This window comes from Centroberyx gerrardi, chromosome 12, assembly GCF_048128805.1.
Source record: "Centroberyx gerrardi isolate f3 chromosome 12, fCenGer3.hap1.cur.20231027, whole genome shotgun sequence".
Lineage (NCBI taxonomy): Eukaryota > Metazoa > Chordata > Actinopteri > Beryciformes > Berycidae > Centroberyx > Centroberyx gerrardi.
Window position 1 is genome coordinate 13,550,413 of NC_136008.1, and position 20,585 is coordinate 13,570,997.

Genomic DNA, 20,585 nt, shown 5'->3' on the forward strand with positions numbered 1-20,585 from the left:
TGTATAGAATACGTTTTACTATACGGATGCCCCCGAACCCCTGAGAAAAACAACAAGGAATCTTATTCGGAGGACTTTATTTGATAATTAATTATTCGGAAGTAGGCTAACAAAACATGAATAAAAAATGGATCGCTCTTGTAACATAATAGAAATTACTGTAAACAGAACTATATTAATCATAAAATAGGCCTACACACATTCACAGCAAAACTATAAGAGCATAGGCCTATATAATATTATAGGAATATTGTGATACCAGATAAGATAACATGCCATAATGTACGATCAGGTCGCTATACTTAATTACTACCGAGTATCACAGACACACATGTAAGAGTAGGCTAGTATAGGAAATTGTAGTGTTTATCGTTAGGGCAATGCGGCTGCGATATAAGCCAGACACTTCCAAATCCCCCCTCCCTTCCTGTTTCTATGAGCGAGACCCCTTCGAGAGGAGCGAAACAGAACAGAGTGTGCGCCACAGCTCCTATCCAGCAGACCAAATCAATTAGACCAAACCTGTCGTATATTCACCAGTCCAGGCCGAGGCTTGCTTTATCTTGGGACGACTGACATTTCCCTGGCTTCCCCAGAAACGGATTTAGTCACCCTATCGCTGAGAGAAGCATAGACATTGGCATTGTGAAGGCATGGCAGAAGCGGAGTTACAAACCTTTACCTCGATAATGGACGCGTTGGTTCGCATCAGTGTAAGTATGACGCTCGTTATATTAGGCTGTTTTGTTCGATCCTTTCTACGTGTGTTTATTTTTAACGGGATATTAGAAATGCCTTTTGTCTTTCATCCTTCCATTTCATCCCGGCATTTTCCAGCATCCCCCCCGAACCAGATCCACACACAGTTAGCCTGTCATCTAGGAATGCAAGGCATTTTTCTCCATTGAAACAATTTTTTGGCATCTCTTGAATCAAAGAGAGACGGTTTGCTTTTTGGTAGCGCTCCAGCACTGTGGGTGGAAACATGAAGGCAAGGCCACAGATGACCAGATACATACAATATGTAAACCTCGCCTCATCACATAAAACACTGGGGGTATGATATGAGCAAGGAAAAATATATATATATTGACTAACAGTAGCTTCAAATGCTGGCTTACGGGCCGCACACGATGAGAAAGCAGAGATGATGCGCGTTGTCATAGAAACGGGATGCAGCGCCTAGCAGCTGCAGCGCTGGACCACGGCCTCGATCAGCAACGCTTGTGTAAAACCGGGGCACACGGTCGCGAACTGTGTAGAGGAAATCGAAACCGAAATCTGTTTTTATCCCTTTGATGCAAGAATGAAATCCCCTTTCTTGGATATAGGCCTTGTACTCAGTGACCAAGGCCTACTTCGCCTGAGCTTGCTAACCTAATTCTATATCAGATTTGTTAACAGGCAGAACAGAAGGGTGAAGCTAGAAGACTCTATTCATATTGTAGGAGACTGGCTAGCACCTGAAGTCAGGAAAGGATATTTATACTTCTTTTCCCACGTCTGCCCTCCCTGTGCTCTGTATGTCTAACATCAATACTTAACCAGAGTCTCTTCACTTTCTCCCTTTCCCGTTCTCCACTCCTACACAGGTTTGCCGTGTCTCTCCTCCATATATTTTTTAGTTTTTGCAGCAATGTAAAGAGCAACTGATCCTTTACTTATTCCAATGACTCAGCCTTTATCTGATTTGGCTCCTGTCTCAGTTTTACTTTAATTCCCCCCATCACCTCTGTTATCTCCTCTCCTCTCCTCTCCTCTCCTCTCCTCTCCTCTCCTCTCCTCTCCTCTCCTCTCCTCTCCTACATCCAACAGTCCAATATGAAGAGTATGGAACAGGAGCTACATTGCCCGGTGTGTGACGAGATGGTGAAGCAGCCCATCCTCCTGCCATGCCAGCACAGCGTGTGTCTGCTGTGTGCGGCTGAGGTGTTGGTGCAGAGAGGCTATCCTCCTCCTGACCTCCCACCGGAGCCCAACTCGCCGGCCTCCACCCCCAACACACGCTCCCCGCGCCAGGCACGCAGGCCCACACCCAGGACCCCCGACCGTCTGGAGCGGGTCCTCAGAACAGGTGTGGAGTAGGCGTGGTGTATGTATATGTGTGTGTGTGTGTGTGTTTGCTTGCAGTTTCAGGTGGTTATAACTGAGTGGGATGGTAGCTTTGTGAGAGTGTGAGTTTTTATGTGTGAGAGAGAAAGACTGAATCATATCAGCGTCCAAGCAGATGACTGCAAAGTTATCCAGAGTGACATCATCATCTAAAAATGCAAAGAGCATGATCTGATATGACGTCACTGTCCGGTGAGCATCTCGGTTTCTGAGCTGACACATCAGTATTTATAGCATTATTTATTTTTCTTAGGACTTATTTAACTATATGTGGAGCAAGGGAGATGAAAGGAGGCAGAGAAGGAGGTGAGGATCTGTTGAGCAGGTGTGTTTTCAGAGTGTGTGTGTGTAAGCAAATACTGTTTCCTCCACAGTGAGCAGCCGTCTTGTCTACCCTTTTTCTATTTATCACAGCGCTCTACTGTATATCTAGGTGAGAGAGGAATAAGAATCTCCATCTTTTTAGCTTCTCTCATCAACCTCTCTCCTCTCTTCTTTTACCCCTCATTGACTCTGTCACTCCTCTGTCTGAATGCATTTTCCACACCTTAAATCCTACACACTCACTTGTTTCTCTCCTCCATCTCCATCTCCATCCATCCCTCTCTCCTTGTCCGTCCCTCATCTCTCCTCTGCCCCTGCGTCCTCCTCCTCCCAGTGTGTGGGACGTACCCGGGGCGCAGGCGGAAGGACGTGGCCCCTCCCCCCATGCTGTTCCCCTGTCCTTCCTGTCAGCAGGACGTGGAGCTGGGAGAGAGAGGACTGACAGAGTGCCTCCGCAACCTCACTCTGGAGCGCATCGTCGAGAGGTATGCACACACACAGACACGCAACGTGACACCCACACACAGACACAGACGCACACAGACCCAGACACAGGCACAGACAGCACAGATATTGCTGTCTATGACTCTCCAACATGACCTGTGGTGGTTTTCCTCCTATCTCTCATCCTCAGCTGACCACTAACGGAGATCAGAAACGATGGGCTGCTTGTATACATCACAGAGAAAAAAACAATCCCTTTAACCAGTCCTGCAGGAAATGAAGAAAGGCAGTGAATGAGGGGGGCCAGTCAATACTGCTTTATAAATGAGACAGGAAATCATTCGCTGGAAGGAGTTTCAATAAAGAATCCTTCCTTTACTCCTGATCCAAGGCTAAGCCTATGAGCAGATTGCAGGGACAGCTCAAAACTGCAGTGTGGAGCGGCGGTGATAAAATGGTTAAATCTTACCAGCATTACACTGAATGAGCTCTTATCCCTCTATCATACTGATCAGAATGAATATCCCATTCTCTCATCTGATCAGTTAAATAAAAGATCAAAGTGAGAGGGAGGCTAATTTGGAAAAGAGTGCTGGGATGCAGCAGTGCCGGGGTGTTGACATCAGAGAGAGAGAGAGAGAGAGAGTTATGGGGATAGGCAGTTTCCCAGTTTCACACGCAGCAGTTTGATGGGTGCAGCTGCTCCCTCCCCAGGCAGTGGTTGTGTTTGGTCAGGAAAGTGTGACGATGCATGTTTTACTGCTCAGGATGCACTAACGCAGGCAGCTGGTGATGTATCCAGGTCAGGAAGTTAAAGAGTTACACTCCCAACTACTGAAAAGAGAGCAGGGTGGACTTAAATGAGCTCAATCTTCTTTGTTTTCAAGTTTTCAACCTCCAAGTTTCCTTTCTGTCCTTCTTTCTTCTACATCATTTTACAGCATCATTTTATTGTTGCAGAATTGCCAAAGCCCTACAGTCGTGGCTTCTTTTATTAACAACTTTAGTCACTAAGTTCCACCGCACAGGTTATTTGAGTTTGTTGATGTCTTCATGTGTTCTTGTTGGTGTTGCCTGGCTTGGCTTGGCTTGCTCTGAACAAAGTAAACTCAAATACATTCATAAAAACCCAAATCGAATGAAATCAAAAGGAGCAAAACTCAAATAAAATGTTCTTCTTCCTGTTAACTATTCCTTTCTTTACACTTGTTTTCATTTATATTCTACTACTTTCTGCATTTATGGTTGAGAACTGTGTCTCGACGGCGTCTTTCAGCTACTGCTTGTGCACACCTGATTCAGTTAATTGGCTGGGGCGCCGCGAGCCATCTGCTCCTATATTTTCTTTTCAACCTTTCACCTATAGGTGGCAACATTGGTCTTGAAACAAAACAAAACTGGCTCTAACACCTACCCTTCTCTCCCTCTCCCCCCACGCCTGCCCTCTAGGTACAGGCACACAGTGAGTCTGGGCAGCGTAGCCATCATGTGTGGTTTCTGTAAGCCGCCCCAGTCTCTGGAGGCCACTAAGGGCTGCGCTGACTGCAAGTCCAACTTCTGCAACGAGTGTTTCAAACTCTACCACCCCTGGGGAACGCCCCGAGCCCAGCATGAACACATTCTGCCCACCAACAACTTTAGGCCAAAGGTTTGTCTGTGTATGTTTGTGGGTGATTGTGTTTTGTGTGCATGATATAGCTTCTTTTCTATTGTCGTTGTGCCTTACTCCTCTTTTGGCCTCTAGGTCCTAACCTGCACAGAGCATGAGCAGGAGAGATTGCTGTGGTACTGCCGTAACTGCCAGAAGTTGCTGTGCCCACTTTGTAAACTCCGTCGCGTCCACCATGGACACAAAGTGCTGCCTATAGCTCAGGCCTACCAGGCCCTCAAGGTGGGTACTGGTCCTGAACCTCAGCCAGTCAGTTTGTCTCTTTAGTCTGTTTGGGCTGTGTTAGGGTCCTGATGTTGGTAACCTCGGAAATGTCAACTTTGGTGTTGGTCCTGTAGGACAAGATCATCAAGGAGATCAACTACATCCTGGCCAACCAGGAGAAAGTACAGAGCCAGATCACTCAACTGGAAAGCGTTATCACCCAGATGGAGGTGAACTATTTTTTCCCCACTTCGCTCTCTCTCTGCTTTATCAAAGTATCCATCTGTGGGTTTGTTTGCATTCCTAATCCATCATTGTCTTTCTCACTCAACAGCAACGTATTTCCCGCACTCTCTCTTCATTTCTTCCCCTGTCTCCATGCATGTGTTCCCCCTCCCTCTCCCTCTGCAGGTGAACAGTGCGGTGGCTCAGGAGCAGCTGACCCACTGTATCCGGGAGCTGGGGGCCGCTCTGGCGGAGCGTCAGGGGGCTCTGGCCCTGGCCCTGGAGGGGGCCCGCAGCAGGAGGTGGGAGGTCCTGTCTGCCCAGGTGTCAGAGAGGAGAGGGCTGCTGGAGCATGCGGGCCTGATGGCCTACACCCAGGAACTGCTCAAAGAGACTGATCCACCCTGCTTCGTACAGGCTGCCAGAGTCACTCACAGCAGGTCCAAACACAACACCACACACATCTAGTTGAACCATAAACTTAGGAGGAAGGAATGGGTTACATTCTGCTCTTTTTTTTTACTCTGAGTCTTGTTTTAAGGTGAGATGTTTTATAAGTCCATTGGGTTTGATTCTGTTTAACTTGTAATTGGATCCCTTTTTGTATTTTTTTAATCATTACTGTTTTTTTAAATCATCTTACTTCACCGTCCCCCTCCCCCCTCTCTGTCTATCTCTCCCCCCCAGGCTGGTGAAGGCCATAGAGAACCTCCAGTGTTTCTCTCTCTCTGCTGATCCCTCCTTCAGGCACTTTCAGCTGGATGCATCCAAAGAGCTCAAGCTCATCAGCAGCTTGGAGTTCATACATGGTGGGTTATGCGGGCGTCTGTGTTTCTATGATGTGAACCAGGTAGAAGTGAAATTACACTTTACTGTGATAAATTCATTTAACCTGCTTCTGTGTCTTTTGCTTTTTTGTTCTTCCACAGCCCCACTGGCCCCTGTAATTGACACCCAGAAGACACTAGCGTATGACCAGCTGTTTCTGTGCTGGCGCCTCCCTCAGGACTCGGCCCCAGCCTGGCACTTCTCTGTTGAGTACCAGCGACGGACGGGAGTGACCGGAGCCACGTGGGGCGGGACCAGATCCCCTAATGCTGCGACGGCATGGCTGCGTCTAGACGAAGTGGGAGGCACCAGTGCTGTGGTTGACAGACTGGAGATGGACAGTGTGTATGTGCTGAGGGTGAGAGGCTGCAACAAGGCCGGGTTTGGAGAGTACAGTGAAGAGGTTTACCTGCACACTCCACCGGCACCAGGTGAGATATCCACCTATATGAGTCGCACAAAGGTTACGCATTTCATTCACTGGGAAAAATGTCCATTTAACAATAGTTTTGTCTTATATTCAGTTTTAGAATCATATTCTTTTAAAATGAGTGGGCTGGGATAGTTCCTTTTGTTTCCAATGCAGTTTCACTTGTTTCATGAATTTTAAAGAAACAAATGTCAGTGTCATGTAACACGGCAGAATAAGGCATCATTAGTATCAAGAAAATGGCATTTGATTCAAGAATAATCTTGAAATAAGCTGATTTGCATTAAAAAAAATGAAATTATGTCACCACACTGGCAGATTTTTTTCACTTGTTTTAAGAAAAATAAGGTTTTAAAACTCTATATTACTCTAAATTACTACTATATTAAATGGCTTTATATATTTATATATTTTTGCATTTTTACTAATTTTGGTATCTCTTTTCTCTCCATCCCTTGATTTCCTCAGTTCCCTCATCTTTTTTTATTTGTAGCTTCTGCACCAAACCTTCTCCTTCTGTTTTGCATTCTAGTTTCATCCCACTCTGCCTCTTCCATTCTTCCCTCTATACTCTCAAAAAAACTTTCTTTTTATTATGCATAGTCATCCCTTTTCATTTACCAAAATGCATTTGATCAATAAGTTCACAATATTTGATCAGTTTAAACAATGGGTGGTTAGACTGAGTGAAGGTTACCATGTACTCAGCTCTACTCTATTTCTCACTTTTACTGTTATAGCCACTTCTTACTTCCTTCCTGCAACTGCTCCCTCCATAGGACTAATTCATGTCAACGTTTCTCTTCCCTCTACTCCAGCATTTATTGGGTGTTATTCTCCCTTTTCTCTCAAATACACCTTCTCTCTTGATCTGCCTCTTATTCTGTTTCTCCTCCCACTCCTCCTTAGCTCTTTTCCATTATGTATTCAGACTCGCTGTAGTCTGACTCTGTCCCTTCTTCAGGATCTAACCCCTCCTCCCTCCTGACTCTTTACTTTCCTTCCCACCTCTCTCTCTCTCTCCTTACCCCTCCCGTCCCTCCTGATCTGCCTCCCTTCCCCTCCTGCCAGTGTTGAGTTTCTCCCTGGACTCTCGTTGGGGTTTGCACGCTGACAGGCTGGCGCTGGGTAAAGGCCAGACCTATGCCCGCAGCGTGCCGGGCCTCTCCCTCCTGCAGGCCGCCGACCGCACGCTCACCTCCTGCCACTTGACTTCTGACCTGCTGGTGGCCGACTTGGCTGTCACTCAAGGCAGACACTACTGGGCATGCTCAGTGGAGCCTGGCTCCTACCTGGTCAAGGTGAGAGGGATGATGCCTGTTGGTCTGTTGGTTTGCTAACATAATGTATATATGGAATCAGCTTAGTCCATCAAACTGGACTCAAAATGGACTGATATGACTAAAACTTTGTCTGTTTGTCTCTGTCTCTGTCTGTCTCTGTCTCTGTCTGTCTCTCTCTCTCTCTCTCTCCCTCTCTCAGGTGGGTGTAGGACAGGAGGCTAAGCTACAAGAGTGGTTTCATCTCCCCCAGGACATGGCCAGTCCTCGGTATTTTGTCTCCTCTAGTCCCTTAAATATTGTCTCTTGAGCAGTTTGATTTACCATAGCCATTGATGATTTAACTATAGTTTTGGTTAAATGACCAATCCTTATTTCTTACAAAAACAAAAGGCATGCGCTGCGACAGAAACATGAATAGTATACATTTACCATTATCATACTGATTGACAGAGGCCATTATAATGTCAATATGTATTCTGAAACTTTAAAGTTTTCCTTGCAGTTTAAAAAAAAATCTAAACATGGGAATTAAATAGATATGTTATTTTAGTTGTGGTGGGAAGGCAGAGCTCCAAATAATAATATGCTAATCTTCCAATTTGTACATTTCATGTCAGTTAAAAGAGTCTTTTCCTCCTCCCCTTTGCTTTTCTCTCATTGCTTCTCTCTCTCCTCTCCTCCTCTCCACCTCTCCCTCCAGGTGTGACCCTGACAGTGGCCATGACAGCGGGGCAGAGGATGGCCAGGACTCTCCTCCCTTCTGCTTCCTCACCATGGGTATGGGCAAGATCCTGCTCCCCAAAGGACATGGTCAAAGTCAGGGCCAGGGGCACAGCCAGAGCCAGGGAGGAGCAAACTCCCACCACAGCAGCCATGGTAATCTGCCTAACCCGCACACCGCCCCTCTGCCCCCCCGACTGGGGGTGTGTCTGGACTTTGACAAAGGACGTGTCACTTTCTATGATGCCCACTCTCTGCGTGTCCTGTGGGAGGGGCATGTGGATTGCTCTGCCCCTGTCTGTCCGGCCTTCTGTTTCATTGGCGGAGGGGCCCTGCAACTGCAGGATCTGGTGGCCAATCGGAGCGTAGAGGAGCCGCCACCACGGAGGGTCACCATCCAATCACGTGCAACAAATCTTGGTAAATAAATTGTAAAGGAGACAGCAGTTAAAGGCACAGTTCACCCAGTGATCAAAGTTTGTCTTATGTCTATACAGCTAAAGGTGAGTTACATTCACCACTAGCTAATGTGAGGATCCAGACGGTGTTATTCATGAATTGCCTTGATATTTGTCAAACTTTGACACTTGATTGAACTATAACTATGACCACGGTTACACTTGTCATTTCAATGTAATTTTTGAGATCTGATCATAAAGATCTGTTGTTCTTTATTTTGCATCTGCACGGCCAGAAAATAATCTCCTGTGGCTGTATTTGATTAAATCTGTGACTGCATTATTTTTTCCTGCTCTTTTTCTCTTTTTCCTGCTCATATGGACATTGTGGCTGAAGTGATTTCAGACTATGCAGAATTCTGTTGACAGGGTGAACCAAACACAATATCAGGTTAGGAAAATCTGTTTGCGATGCAAGTAAAATCTGATTTTCATTCCTTTACATTTGTCACTTAATTTGTCCTGGTACGATTGGATGACAAAAGTTGCATGCCGTTGTCAAGTGTAACTAGGGTCTATAACTTACACATATGCAGATAAATGATTGTCTCCATGTAAAAGCACCTCAAATGTACTGTATGTTTACTTTTCTATCTTCAGGATTCATTTTCTATGTAATGTCAGTGTTAATGATGTATATAATGCAGAATAGGAGATTGTGAACAAACTTTGGTTGTTGAATTGTATTCTGCGGCTCCATCAGGATCACGTGTCTCAGTGTCTATACAGTCCCTGTTGGTATTTTACATCATAGTTGCTGTTTTGCATCTCAAAAGGACTTGGGTAGCATTTCAGATGTGTAAACACGCTCACAGTTGCCTCTATGTCTTCAAATTACAACAGATATCAAACCAAAAAAGATTCCAAGGAATGATATTCTCATTATGCTGGCTGACGTAAATACATTTCAGTGTTTTACATTTTGAGGAAAGATAGAAAAGTAGATACTTGGTCAGTGCGGTCTTATACTGTGGTGTTGTGAATTGCACATTAATATTAATGATCAGATCTGAAGTTAGGACAGGGCTATAGATGACAAGGTAACCAGCTGAAGTAATGATAAGAGTCTACTACTTATTTCTTTTATGAGCTCGGGTAATAAGTTTTGCTTTTTTATGTAACTTTTGTTTTTCCTACTGTAACTGACAGTAGTTGATTTAGTTGGCTGATTTACAGTAAAGTTTGGGGAATGTAAGAAATCAATTCTGTATCAGTGAATGCAAGAGTTTGTCTATATTGTAATATTTACAAAGTGATGGCTCTGACTGTATTTTGATATATAATGTGATTGTGTGTGTGTGTGTGTGTGTGTGTGCGTGCGTGTGTGCGTGTGTTTGTTGGGGGATGTGGGGTTATCATGCAGAGCTCTGGCTGTTACTTTCATGCTTTCTGTTCTCTGTCTGTTCTGTCTTGAATGACCAGTCTACACTCCTCTCCGCGTCTCACTCCTCGCAGCACAGCACTTGAATGACTTTAGACTGTAGCATCTCAGAAATCAGAATCTCCTAATTTAGGCTATGCCTTGCTGGCAGAATGTTTCTAACATGTCATGAGAAAAACAATAAATGACTGATAACTGTAGCACGGAGTGACTTTTGTGTCAAACAATCAACAGTAGTTCACTAGAAACTACACAACCTTTGCATGTATTACCAAGGACAGCAAACTCAAGCAGAGTCCATAGGGAATGCAGTGACTTTCTGACCCGTTTGCTGCAACAACAGAGCAGTATAGAAGTATAGAAGTGGTTGGCATTCTCCTCCTTATACTTCACTTTCTCCAAAACACCATCCATCACTTGCTTCATTCTCCAGAACACCATCCATCACTTGCTTCATCTGATACAGGTAAGACACAGACACTTACTTGATTTAGTTCTGGCAGTCATTAACATTCTTATCTACATTGGATATTACAGCAAGTATAAACCTCTCTATTGTTTTTTGGGGTTTTTTTTTCATCACAGCCTGTCATGTTCCTTCCCTGGAGCAAAAGAGAGAAACATGTTTTTGATTGTCAAACCTGAGTGCAGGTTTAATTGTTGCGTGTGATAAAGTTGTCACATTTTGATTGACTGTAAACAGAAGAATAAGCTTTGGGAGGGATTATAAAACAGACTCTTTCCTTGTTTAGATGTCATGTAAATATTGATGCGCCTCTATGAGTGTGTGTGTGTGTGTGTGTGTGGTTGTGGGTGGGGGGGGCATGCATGTACGAGCAAGCTTGTCATTAATAACTTGAATGTGTGTTTGCCATGTGCCAGAGCTGCTACAACAGGTACAGTGGATCCTTTGTGCCACAGGGTTAAATATAATAATCCTTTTCTGTTCAGAGCAAGGACACACCTTACGACACCTGAGACACCACAACAACAACAGAATGACAGACCCAGGTTTAAAAAACAGCCGCACAACACCAAATACATATCGTGTGAGACACCAGACAAGGAAAGGGGCGGGGGTGGAGGGGTTCAGCCGGTGTATGATAACACGATCTGAGCCAGTAGAACAGGTAGGAAGGACATACATTGTTTTAACAGGCTATTATCAGTCCATCACCCAGACAAGGTGACAAAGAGAACATTCTCTGAAATGTAAAAGAGCTAAATATAGATGTTGTGTAACCACAGTCAAATGTTTTGGCTGCCTGTTTTCCTGTGTGTGTTTGTCGTCAGCATTTAACTCTTTTTGCGTCCGTGGTGAGTTTGATGCAGCCAAACCAGAGCTTTGGAGCTCTCTGTTACAGTTGAATGTGTCCTGTCTGCTGCAGGAGGGTGCAGTGATGAAGGTTCACCACTTGGGGACGACATTGGCTGTGCTTTGTCTGGTTTCTCCAGTCCTCGCTGAGAAAGGTTTGTCAGCAACAGGTTCCCCTTATATTAACACTGACTTGTCTGGTCACAAACCTGGAATGACATACATGAAAAATAACACCTTTCATATTCTGTCTGGTTCATCTGGACCAATCTTTGTGCTTTTCATGTTTAACTCGGAAAAACCTCTCTGTGTCTCTCTCTCTCTCTCTCTCTCTCTCTCTCTCTCTCTCTCTCCCTTCCTAGTCCTCATCCCACCTCCGCATGGCTCTGGTCCCAGTTTGGCTGCACTGTTCCTCTCAGCTCCAGCTCAGATGGAGTTTACCTCGCCCCGGATGAGCTGAGGGAACTCCTCCCCAAAGAGTTCAGCCAGATGCAGGTGTGTGTGTGTGTGTGTGTGTGTGTGTGTTTCTGTGTGGCTGCACGCAAGTGTGTAGGCGTATAATTCCAGTGGAGTTTCCAGTGGAGAATGTCCAACAACCTTTCATTCTTAAACTCTATTTTCCTTGTAGGATGTGAATGATGATTCAGTGGAGGAGTTAATGCTCTGCGCTGATGATGATGAAGACGGGGAGCTGAATAAGCAGGAGTTTACCAAACTGGCCAACTTCATCACCAGAGATAGGCATCGATAAAAGAGTAAAAGTATTCCTGAACGCTTGGGATTACAGATGAATACAGATGAGGGTGAAATTAAAAAAGATGTTTTTTCTGTGTTGTTTCTTTCAAAATATGCCTCATAAATATGCTCATATGCCTCAAGATAAAACAGTCAGATCTAATTTAAATTAAGATGAGCTAAGATTTAAGATTTAAATTCACTGTCACTGTCTCCCACTGAGAACGATTGTTTGCATCCATTACCTGAGATGAAACTTAAATAGCCAATGAAACTTTGTTCCATGTGGAGAGCTGTCTGAAGCAAACTGAAAAAAATGCTGAGTGCCATGCTCTGTGCAGAATAAGTTACACATGCTATGAGATGTAGTGAACTTTCAAATGTGCATACAGTGCAGGATGCTGTAGAAATGTTTGCTAATGCAAGCACAGGCACCAAGTTCCCCGAACAGCTGTGTCTCCTGTCTTTCCTCAGCACCTCTGTACATCACACATGCACATCCGCATAAGCACACACACACACACACACACACACACACTGCTCACACAGCTGAATAGGCCCTCAGCAACTCTACAAGTTCTAACTATAATTTTTCAAGAAAAATGTCTGTAAACCTGTCAAACAAAATGGATCTCCGCCATTGGCAGATGTTTATGAACATCACCAAAGCAATTTTTGTATTGAATTACACCGAATCCCATGCACACCCACACAATCAAATGGAAATCCACTTTGTATGGTTGTCACTCAGAAACACACATACTCACACACACACACATGCACACACACACACATGCACACACAAATATATCTGGCACACGCTTAAGTTCTGGATGGATGCCAAAGTGAGCAAGCATGTTCAAACAGGACCACTGCACCTCAGGCTGTGTGAGTATTTATGTGAGAGTGTCATCCTCAGTCTGGAAAAACATTAGCTATCCATAAAGTCTTTACTGTTGTCTTAACTGTACCACCTGTTTGTCTGTTAATAGTATTCTGCACAATTATAGCCAACTGCCTGGTTCTGTGTGTTATAGATCATGACCAAGAAATTGTTTGTGAGTTAAAGGCACATGAAAAGATTTAATCATTAATATCAGAGCCACATGTACCAGCAAAACATAAACGGTTATGAAATAAATTGAATTGAAATGTGTGATTGATATTGTTGGATTGTTTTAATGCTTTTGTTGGATCTAACGGCGTCAAACGCACATTTATTGAATCTCTGATACATTCCAGTGGGAAAACAGAAGGAAGATACCTGACCAGTAATGTATATGAAAGGCAAAGTGTCTGCGTTCAGCCGAGATGACAGTGTTTTGGACCATAGGCTGTTCTCTGACAGCTTAATGACTAGCTGTCCACATATCACTTCACTCACTGCTCACCATTATTAAGGGCAGCAGGAGTAGGAGGAGGAGGAAGAGGAGGAAGGAGGAGGGAGCAAAGCAGTCTGGGAGACAGAGACAGGACATTCTGAAACGCACGCAAAACCCTTAGGACACACTGGAGGGCCGCCTGTTTATCTGTTTCTGTGCTGTAGGCGCAGTGCATAGCATGTCACTCAGTGTGTGGTGAGACAAAGCAAGGCTTCCCAAAGCTCTTTCAACACCAACTGGTAGCAGTTAACTGAGGGTTGCATTTGTGCACGTGTGTGTGATTGTGTGTGTATGGGGGAAAAGGAAGGTGGGGCCTTTATGAGTGCATTTGTTACCTAGATGCATGCATTATGTTCTTGTGCGAGCCCCTCAGCTGTGCAACCTCCAGGCCCCGAGGAGAAAAATGCTGATTATAAAGTCAACGCAAACAAAGGTTGAGAAACTGGTGCTCCTGGATGAGCTGGTAAAACTGGGAATAGAAAGACACTTGCTGCTCTCTGCACATTGTCGCCCATAAATACCTACTGCAGCAACTGCATTTACATACAAGGGGGTACGTATGGATAAAAGCAGAGAAAGGAATGTCGGAAAACTTGAGTATAAATGTCAGGTGTGTCGGTCTGTGATTTTTATGAGAGTGTAACATTCTGTCGAATCCATGTTGATGACGGATGTGACACAGAAATTACTTCTGCATGGCAAAAGAGTGTGTAGTTTTTTGTTTTTTTCTTGGGTGAGAAAGGTTGTGTGCTCTATCCTTTTTACTGTCTCTGCCTATGAAATCCATTAAAGACTGTCTGACAGTTTTACAAGGCAGACCTGATTATCACTGCAGATGATCTGAGTGCATGAAACATGGCAGTCAGTACTGTATGACTATTTCATTAATGTAGGAGGACGAGGGGACCACCTAGCATTTTTGGCTGTCATTTTTATAGGGGCACCGGGTGGGATTGATAAATAGGAGGAAGGAAGGAGGAAGAAGAAGAGCGCAGATATGATTAGGGGGAAGGATAACAAAAATAAGATGATGAAAAAGAAAAAATAAGATGACAATGGGGAAGAAGAGGGGGAAACAATACCTGACCATGGAAAATAATTAGATAAACAAGTCAAAGGAGAAATGGCTGGGTGAGGGGCTGGCAGGAAAACTGAGAGAAGCACATTCCTTCTTTCCCTCTCTTGTTCTCTTCAAAACAGCAGCTGGGACAGGTGTGCTTTTACTGATGGTAGAAAGTGCACATGCTGCTGACTCCCTCCCTGTGTGCTCTGTGTGTGCTGCGTGTGTGTTTATGCTGAGTGTGCACACTGTCTCGCTGCAGACAGCATGTTAGCGGAGACTTTGTTATTTGTAATTACTTTGGAACAAAACCCATAATTCCGAATTTGGCTTTAAAAAAAACAAAAACAAAAGGCATCTGAATGCATATATATGGAGTTTGTGGGGGCGAGGCAGTGGGAATGTCAGTGTCTTGGTAAGAGACATCATATGTATGTTTTGACGGGTGTGTGCAAAAGTATAACAGTGAGTGTGTGTGCGTGTGTGTGTGTGTTGTGTAAGGAGACAGTCTCTAGTCCAGGAAACAGAGGGATCCTGTTTGTGAACCAAAGTCATTGTTCAGCTGATTGCACCCCCCCCTCCTCCTCATCACACGCACTCATACACAAAACATCGGTATCACATTTCTGTGCACAAATGCCAAAAAAATCAAACAATTTGGCTTTCTTCCAAAGACATGTACACACACGAGCGTAAGGAGTGTGCTTTGATTTCCTGCCCAACACTTAACATGCTGTCTCTATAACATACACACACTGTGTCTAATGAGGGGTGAACACACCTAGTCTATCTAGTCCAGTCTATCTGACTCCATGAGGCTGTTTCTTTGTCCCTCCATCCTTTCTGCTCTCTCTCTCGCCTCACCAGAAGAATGGACAACACCCACACGTGTCTTAACTTCCCCTGGACTCATCGTTACTCATTTTTCTCATTGCTAAACATCCCCCCCCCTTCCTCTCCTATGACTAACTTCTACTCTCAAGGCCCGCACATTGTCGCAGAGTGCATCTGGGTTGTTTACCCGAACACGCTGGCTTATATTTCGTAGACCAGATGAGACTGACTCACTCGTCTGCAGTATGCTGTCCCTGTGGTATAGGTTTTGCTCTTTCCTACCGCTGTCTCATTTGCACATCCTTCCCTTCTGTTTCCTCATCTCCCACTCGCCTTTTCCCCTCCTGTAAATTTTGCTCTTGTTCTCGCTCCTTTCACACTTTGTTCATTTATCTCCCACCTGCACTTACCTCGCTTTGCTTTCCTCCTTTTTTTACCCCCAATTCAATCTCTATACTGTGTTGTGTCTGTGTGTTCTCAGTCGGGGGCAGGCTCTTTGAGTTCAGGAAGAGAAGTTGGTGTGTACACACACACACACACATATGCTGAGAACCTCTGCATATGTGTGTGTGTGTGTACACATATATGCTGAGAACCTCTGGCATGGCCTTTCCCACCACTGCCCTCTCTATATCAGCATACTCACACAAACAAGCTCATTCTCACTGCTGCACCGCCTCGCAGTCTCTTCTCTCTCACACAGCCACCCAAGCACACACACTTCTCTCCACACATCTTCATGTAAACTCATTACCACATCCAAAACAAAACAAAATCTCAAAACTACAATGCAAGCCTTCCTACTTCAAAGGGTCAAGTGCAGCTTTCTCTGTATGCTGAACTAAAAAAAGATGTTCTTTTATCTCCTCCCTGACTAAACTAAACAAACAATCAGCAAATGAAGATCTTAGATCATTTAGTATTGACTGAGTCAGCACTGACACTCAGCTGTTTGATTTGCATAACATATGTTGTCATTATGGACAATAATTAGAGGATAGGCAAGACCTTACATAACCATAAAATAAATTTATTACCCATGACAACCAGCCACCACAAATGCACCAGCATTCATTCTCGTAAAAAGATCCCACAGCGCTAACTTCCCATTACATGTATATAATCTCATATACAAGTGCATATAAAAATAGCATTGACAGTATAAGTAGACAATACTTTTAGCCAGACATAAACCAACATAAATGTATCAAAAAGCGTCAGACAGACATCAAAATGTAAAGAAAATAATTTTGAACAAATATAATTTACTGCCACTGTTATGACAAAATATTCCCTCTATATGATGATGGCAGGGCTGGAAGGGTTAGAGGCTTGAGTACCGACTCTGAAGGGATATGAAATCGGTCATGGTCTAGTCAGACTAGTGGGAATGATATGGAACAGTACACTACAGTATTCCACAGGCACTTCAAGTGAATCCCAGGGAGCCATATGCAATATTGTAGTAGCAGCCAGCATGTTACAACTCCACCAAATCTTTGGCTAAGATGAGAAGAGGAAGCCAATCCCATCAAATCTTGGAAGATCAGGGACAGTGCCATGACGTAACAGAAGGCACCAGAAGGATATGAAGAGGAGACTGAGGTTCTGGATCCACGGGACAAAGTCACTGATCGAGGGCGTATTTCACGTCACAGGTTAACCCCGTTAGACAGAAAACTGCAGAAAATAACTCCCTGTAATTACTGAATTATTGAATAATTCATCACCACTTTTACAGTTATCTGAGTAATTGTGCTTCGTGAAATATCCCCAAGGAACGACTGAGTAGAGTAAACAAACACGACACATTATCCCCACCTGAGGGGCGTCGTCCAATGGGAGCCTGTCGCTCTCCACATAACTTTGTCTCATTGGATGATTAAAAAGACAAGATCAACGATGGAAGAGCAATGATCCGGTCCATCATGCAGTTAACAGATCTGTCACCTCTCTCCCTTTTCGTCACCGGCGAGAGTCTCCGCCCCCTTCATATCTGGATGAGCTTATAGGATGGAGAGCTGTGATTGACAGATGCGAATCTCCAGAACAGATACAATCTGATGAGGCTGGTGAGGATTCCCGGCGTGTTTGGAACCTGGAATATAATATTCATCATTTAAATCAAGAATCTTAAAGCCATTTTGATCTGAAGGCTTATGCTTAAATGCTTGAAATTTGTTTCTTAGACAAATATAAATAGTGAAGTTGATGCCTATGTATGAATTTCTTTCCAAAGCCTTTCCATCAAGGCAAAGGGTGGCTACTTTTTTCACTCTAAAATATAAGATAGTTTTGACTTTTTTGGTCACTGCATAATTCCATTTGTGTTATTTCACAGTTTTGATGTCTTTACTATTATTCTAAAATGTTAAAAATAGTAAAAATAAAGAAAAATGTGGTTTGTCCAAACTTTTGACTGGTAGTGTACAGACAAATGCAAATGTAGGTGCACACATTCACTCGCTGGCTCTCACCATGATGTAATAGTCGTTCAGCTGGAGGCCGTAGAGGGTCCAGGAGGATGAGGTGAGGAAGGTGGCTACAGTCAGAGGGAAGGACAGGCACTCCAAATTACCGCTACGCACTATCGCTACCTGAAACAGAGAGAGGAGGGCAGCAGTGGTCAGTTAACAAATACACTTTGCGATGAATGTATGAGGAAAGATGCTCTTTATAAGGTCTTTGGGTTTGTTCATTTAGTGTCATTTCTGAATAACGCCCTGCACCATGTATGCTGTGGAATGTCTACATACCATGCATGAACTGTAAAGGGACAGAACAGAATGTAACCAGGGAGATGAGACACAAAACACACAGAGATAGAGAACAACAGGAAGACACAGATGAGGGAAAGAAAGGCAGGAACTGGCCGAGGGTCATTATGAGGAGTGGGGCAGATGCAGGGAAGGAGGGAGAGAAGGAGACAAACAGGATGGGAGATGGAGCCACGGGATGACAGAGAGAGACAAAGGCGGCTTTATCCTTGCATCGGTAAATAGCTGCACGTGCAGATTGTTGAGTAAACACTAACAGGTTCCAGAGCTGTTGGAGACACTATGATACTTTACTGCTGAACAAACAGTATTTTGCCTATTCTCTGAACAGAAGTTCAGGCAGGCGTACGGTTAGATGACTAGACAATGTATTGTTTGGGCTTTTTATGTATTGAATTATTGAGTCAGAGGTGGCAATCATACTAACAGAGCAAAAAGACGACTAGCACGAGTAGCACACCAGGGCCATGTGATACTGACAAAAAACAATACAATAACAACAATAAACAATTACAATTGTTTTGCTGAATATTGTGATTGTGATGTGAATAGTGACAGGCATAAACAGCTTTTATAGAATATTTTCTTTTCAGTCCTTAAAAATGGGGGTTGGGGATTATGCACTGTCTCTTGCATAGACAATATTGTAATTGTGTTGTAATTTTTGGATTAATTGTACAGCCCTATGGTACACATCTCCCTACTGTTTTCTAGTATTTCGGAGCCTGAACAGCAGGTTTCAGAAATGTCGGGAAAGATGACGTGCGCAATGTTTAAACTGAACTTCAACATGCAGCATGCTGTCAGTTGACTGGGCTTCCTGGGTTTTCTGGTGGAAAAGCAAACATGACTAGGTAGCCTGACTGATAGCTTGAACTTAGGGTTGGGAAACAATTCAATATTATCATTTATTGTCTTTCAACAGAATCAGATTGTGATGAAATACTGATATTGAGTTATAGTGATACAGAATTCTGTTGTTTAAATTAATGACAAAAAGCTAATTAAATCTCTCACAAAATAAGATCTGAAACAAATTAGGGAATATTTATCATACTAGGGAGCTTAGGGAGCTTAATCATACTATATTACCAGGTAGTTCAATGTAATGACAATCTATTTGATTATTTACCATGGAATGTGTTAGCAGATATTGTGACATGTCGATATCAAAGTAATTTCTTATGATTATTGTGATATTAATTTTGTTTGCCTGCATGATTGCCTGCATGTTGTCTATATGTAGTGTTGCATACCAGGTCGGTGAGCGGGGACAGGTACATGCTGACGGTGAACACGCTGCAGGTGAGGCCAAGCTGGGAGAGCTGAGTCTCTCCGTGGGGAAGCAGCATGCTGAAGTAGATCCAGCCGCCGGCCAGCACCGCCCCTGCTGCAAGGGTCTGGGACATCACACACCTCTGAAACAAACACATACAAACCATCGAATAACCATCCAGCAGCCTGTGGAGCTAATAACCTCAGGGAGGAGTGGGGTGTGCAGCGCAGTCTGATTTAAGCCTGGGGGCATGCTAACCTTCTCTTTGGTGTAGTGGATGTAGAAGACGATGTAGAGGACCTGCAGTACGGCTCCAATGGTGTTGACCAGGACCAGCGTCCCATCTCTCTTCAGAATCCCATAATACATCCATCCCAGGTTACTATGGAAACAAGACTATTAGAAGTGCTGGCCAGAGTAGTTGAACAATGTGGCATCCAACTGATGAGAGGGAGTGTGTGTGCAAATACACACACATGCACACACACATACTAACTTGAGACAGGTGGTGAGGAAAGGGAGGAACTGGACATTGTCAGCACTCTTGGATGCTCTCATCTTCTTCAGGTCCGTACTGATGGACACACACACATACACACACACACACAAACAGTAAAATAGTGAGCATGTAACTCCATTCTAGGTAAACAAAAATAGGCAATTTCTGAGACCTAAGTAATAAATCCAGTTATCTATATGGTAACATTAGTATGTTTGTGCAAACTGCATGCATTCCTTTACAGGTTACATTCACTATGGCTGACAAGGGGGAGGACAAGGAAATAGTTCAGAAAAAACCCTCTGTAGCCTCCAAACAGAGATCTTACTGTGCTCATATTTTCTCATGTTGCCTATTTCCTAGCGCCCAAGTGAAGTTAGACTGGGAATGAAAAAAAGACATTATATTGATCAGCAGTTTAACTTACAATCCAGTCGAGAACATCCCGACTGTAAATACGATGCACGCCCATGACAGAAGCTGCAAAAACTCCATAGAACGGAAAAAACGATATATACTACCTAGTTAGGTATTTTGCGTCTAATGTGTGTGTTCAACAACAAATATCAAGCTGCAGTTAAAACCTGAGTTGAGTTTAAAAACACAACTACGCTGACGTCCTCTACCTA

At 43.9% G+C, this 20,585-nt stretch overlaps 2 protein-coding genes across 2 annotated transcripts; one reads left to right on the plus strand and one right to left on the minus strand.

The window, feature by feature from the left end:
• The first annotated feature begins 653 nt into the window (after positions 1–653).
• Positions 654–9,108, plus strand: trim46a (tripartite motif containing 46a). The gene is made up of 13 exons (XM_071911219.2): positions 654–713; positions 1,816–2,074; positions 2,771–2,921; positions 4,330–4,528; positions 4,625–4,771; positions 4,888–4,983; positions 5,165–5,418; positions 5,666–5,787; positions 5,908–6,237; positions 7,308–7,537; positions 7,719–7,786; positions 8,220–8,659; positions 9,035–9,108. The coding sequence occupies exons 1-13, from the start codon at positions 654–656 to the stop codon at positions 9,061–9,063; spliced, it is 2,385 nt and encodes a 794-aa protein (XP_071767320.2). The 3' UTR covers positions 9,064–9,108.
• Positions 9,109–16,413: 7,305 nt separating this feature from the next.
• Positions 16,414–20,585, minus strand: slc50a1 (solute carrier family 50 member 1). The gene is made up of 6 exons (XM_071911209.2): positions 20,384–20,585; positions 19,954–20,031; positions 19,716–19,839; positions 19,438–19,599; positions 17,882–18,001; positions 16,414–17,502 (listed from the first exon to the last, which is right to left on the minus strand). The coding sequence occupies exons 1-6, from the start codon at positions 20,449–20,451 to the stop codon at positions 17,395–17,397; spliced, it is 660 nt and encodes a 219-aa protein (XP_071767310.1). The 5' UTR covers positions 20,452–20,585; the 3' UTR covers positions 16,414–17,394.

Bases quoted from the DNA above. Each gene is read 5' to 3' on its own strand.
- trim46a (XM_071911219.2), top strand. From the start codon at position 654: ATGGCAGAAGCGGAGTTACAAACCTTTACCTCGATAATGGACGCGTTG. The intron at 4,772-4,887 runs GTGGGTACTGGT...TTGGTCCTGTAG, and splicing joins AGGCCTACCAGGCCCTCAAG to GACAAGATCATCAAGGAGAT. The intron at 7,538-7,718 runs GTGAGAGGGATG...TCCCTCTCTCAG, and splicing joins CTGGCTCCTACCTGGTCAAG to GTGGGTGTAGGACAGGAGGC.
- slc50a1 (XM_071911209.2), bottom strand. From the start codon at position 20,451: ATGGAGTTTTTGCAGCTTCTGTCATGGGCGTGCATCGTATTTACAGTC. The intron at 19,840-19,953 runs GTTAGTATGTGT...TTGTTTCCATAG, and splicing joins TTCCTCACCACCTGTCTCAA to TAACCTGGGATGGATGTATT. The intron at 17,503-17,881 runs GTGAGAGCCAGC...ATTATATTCCAG, and splicing joins TGAACGACTATTACATCATG to GTTCCAAACACGCCGGGAAT.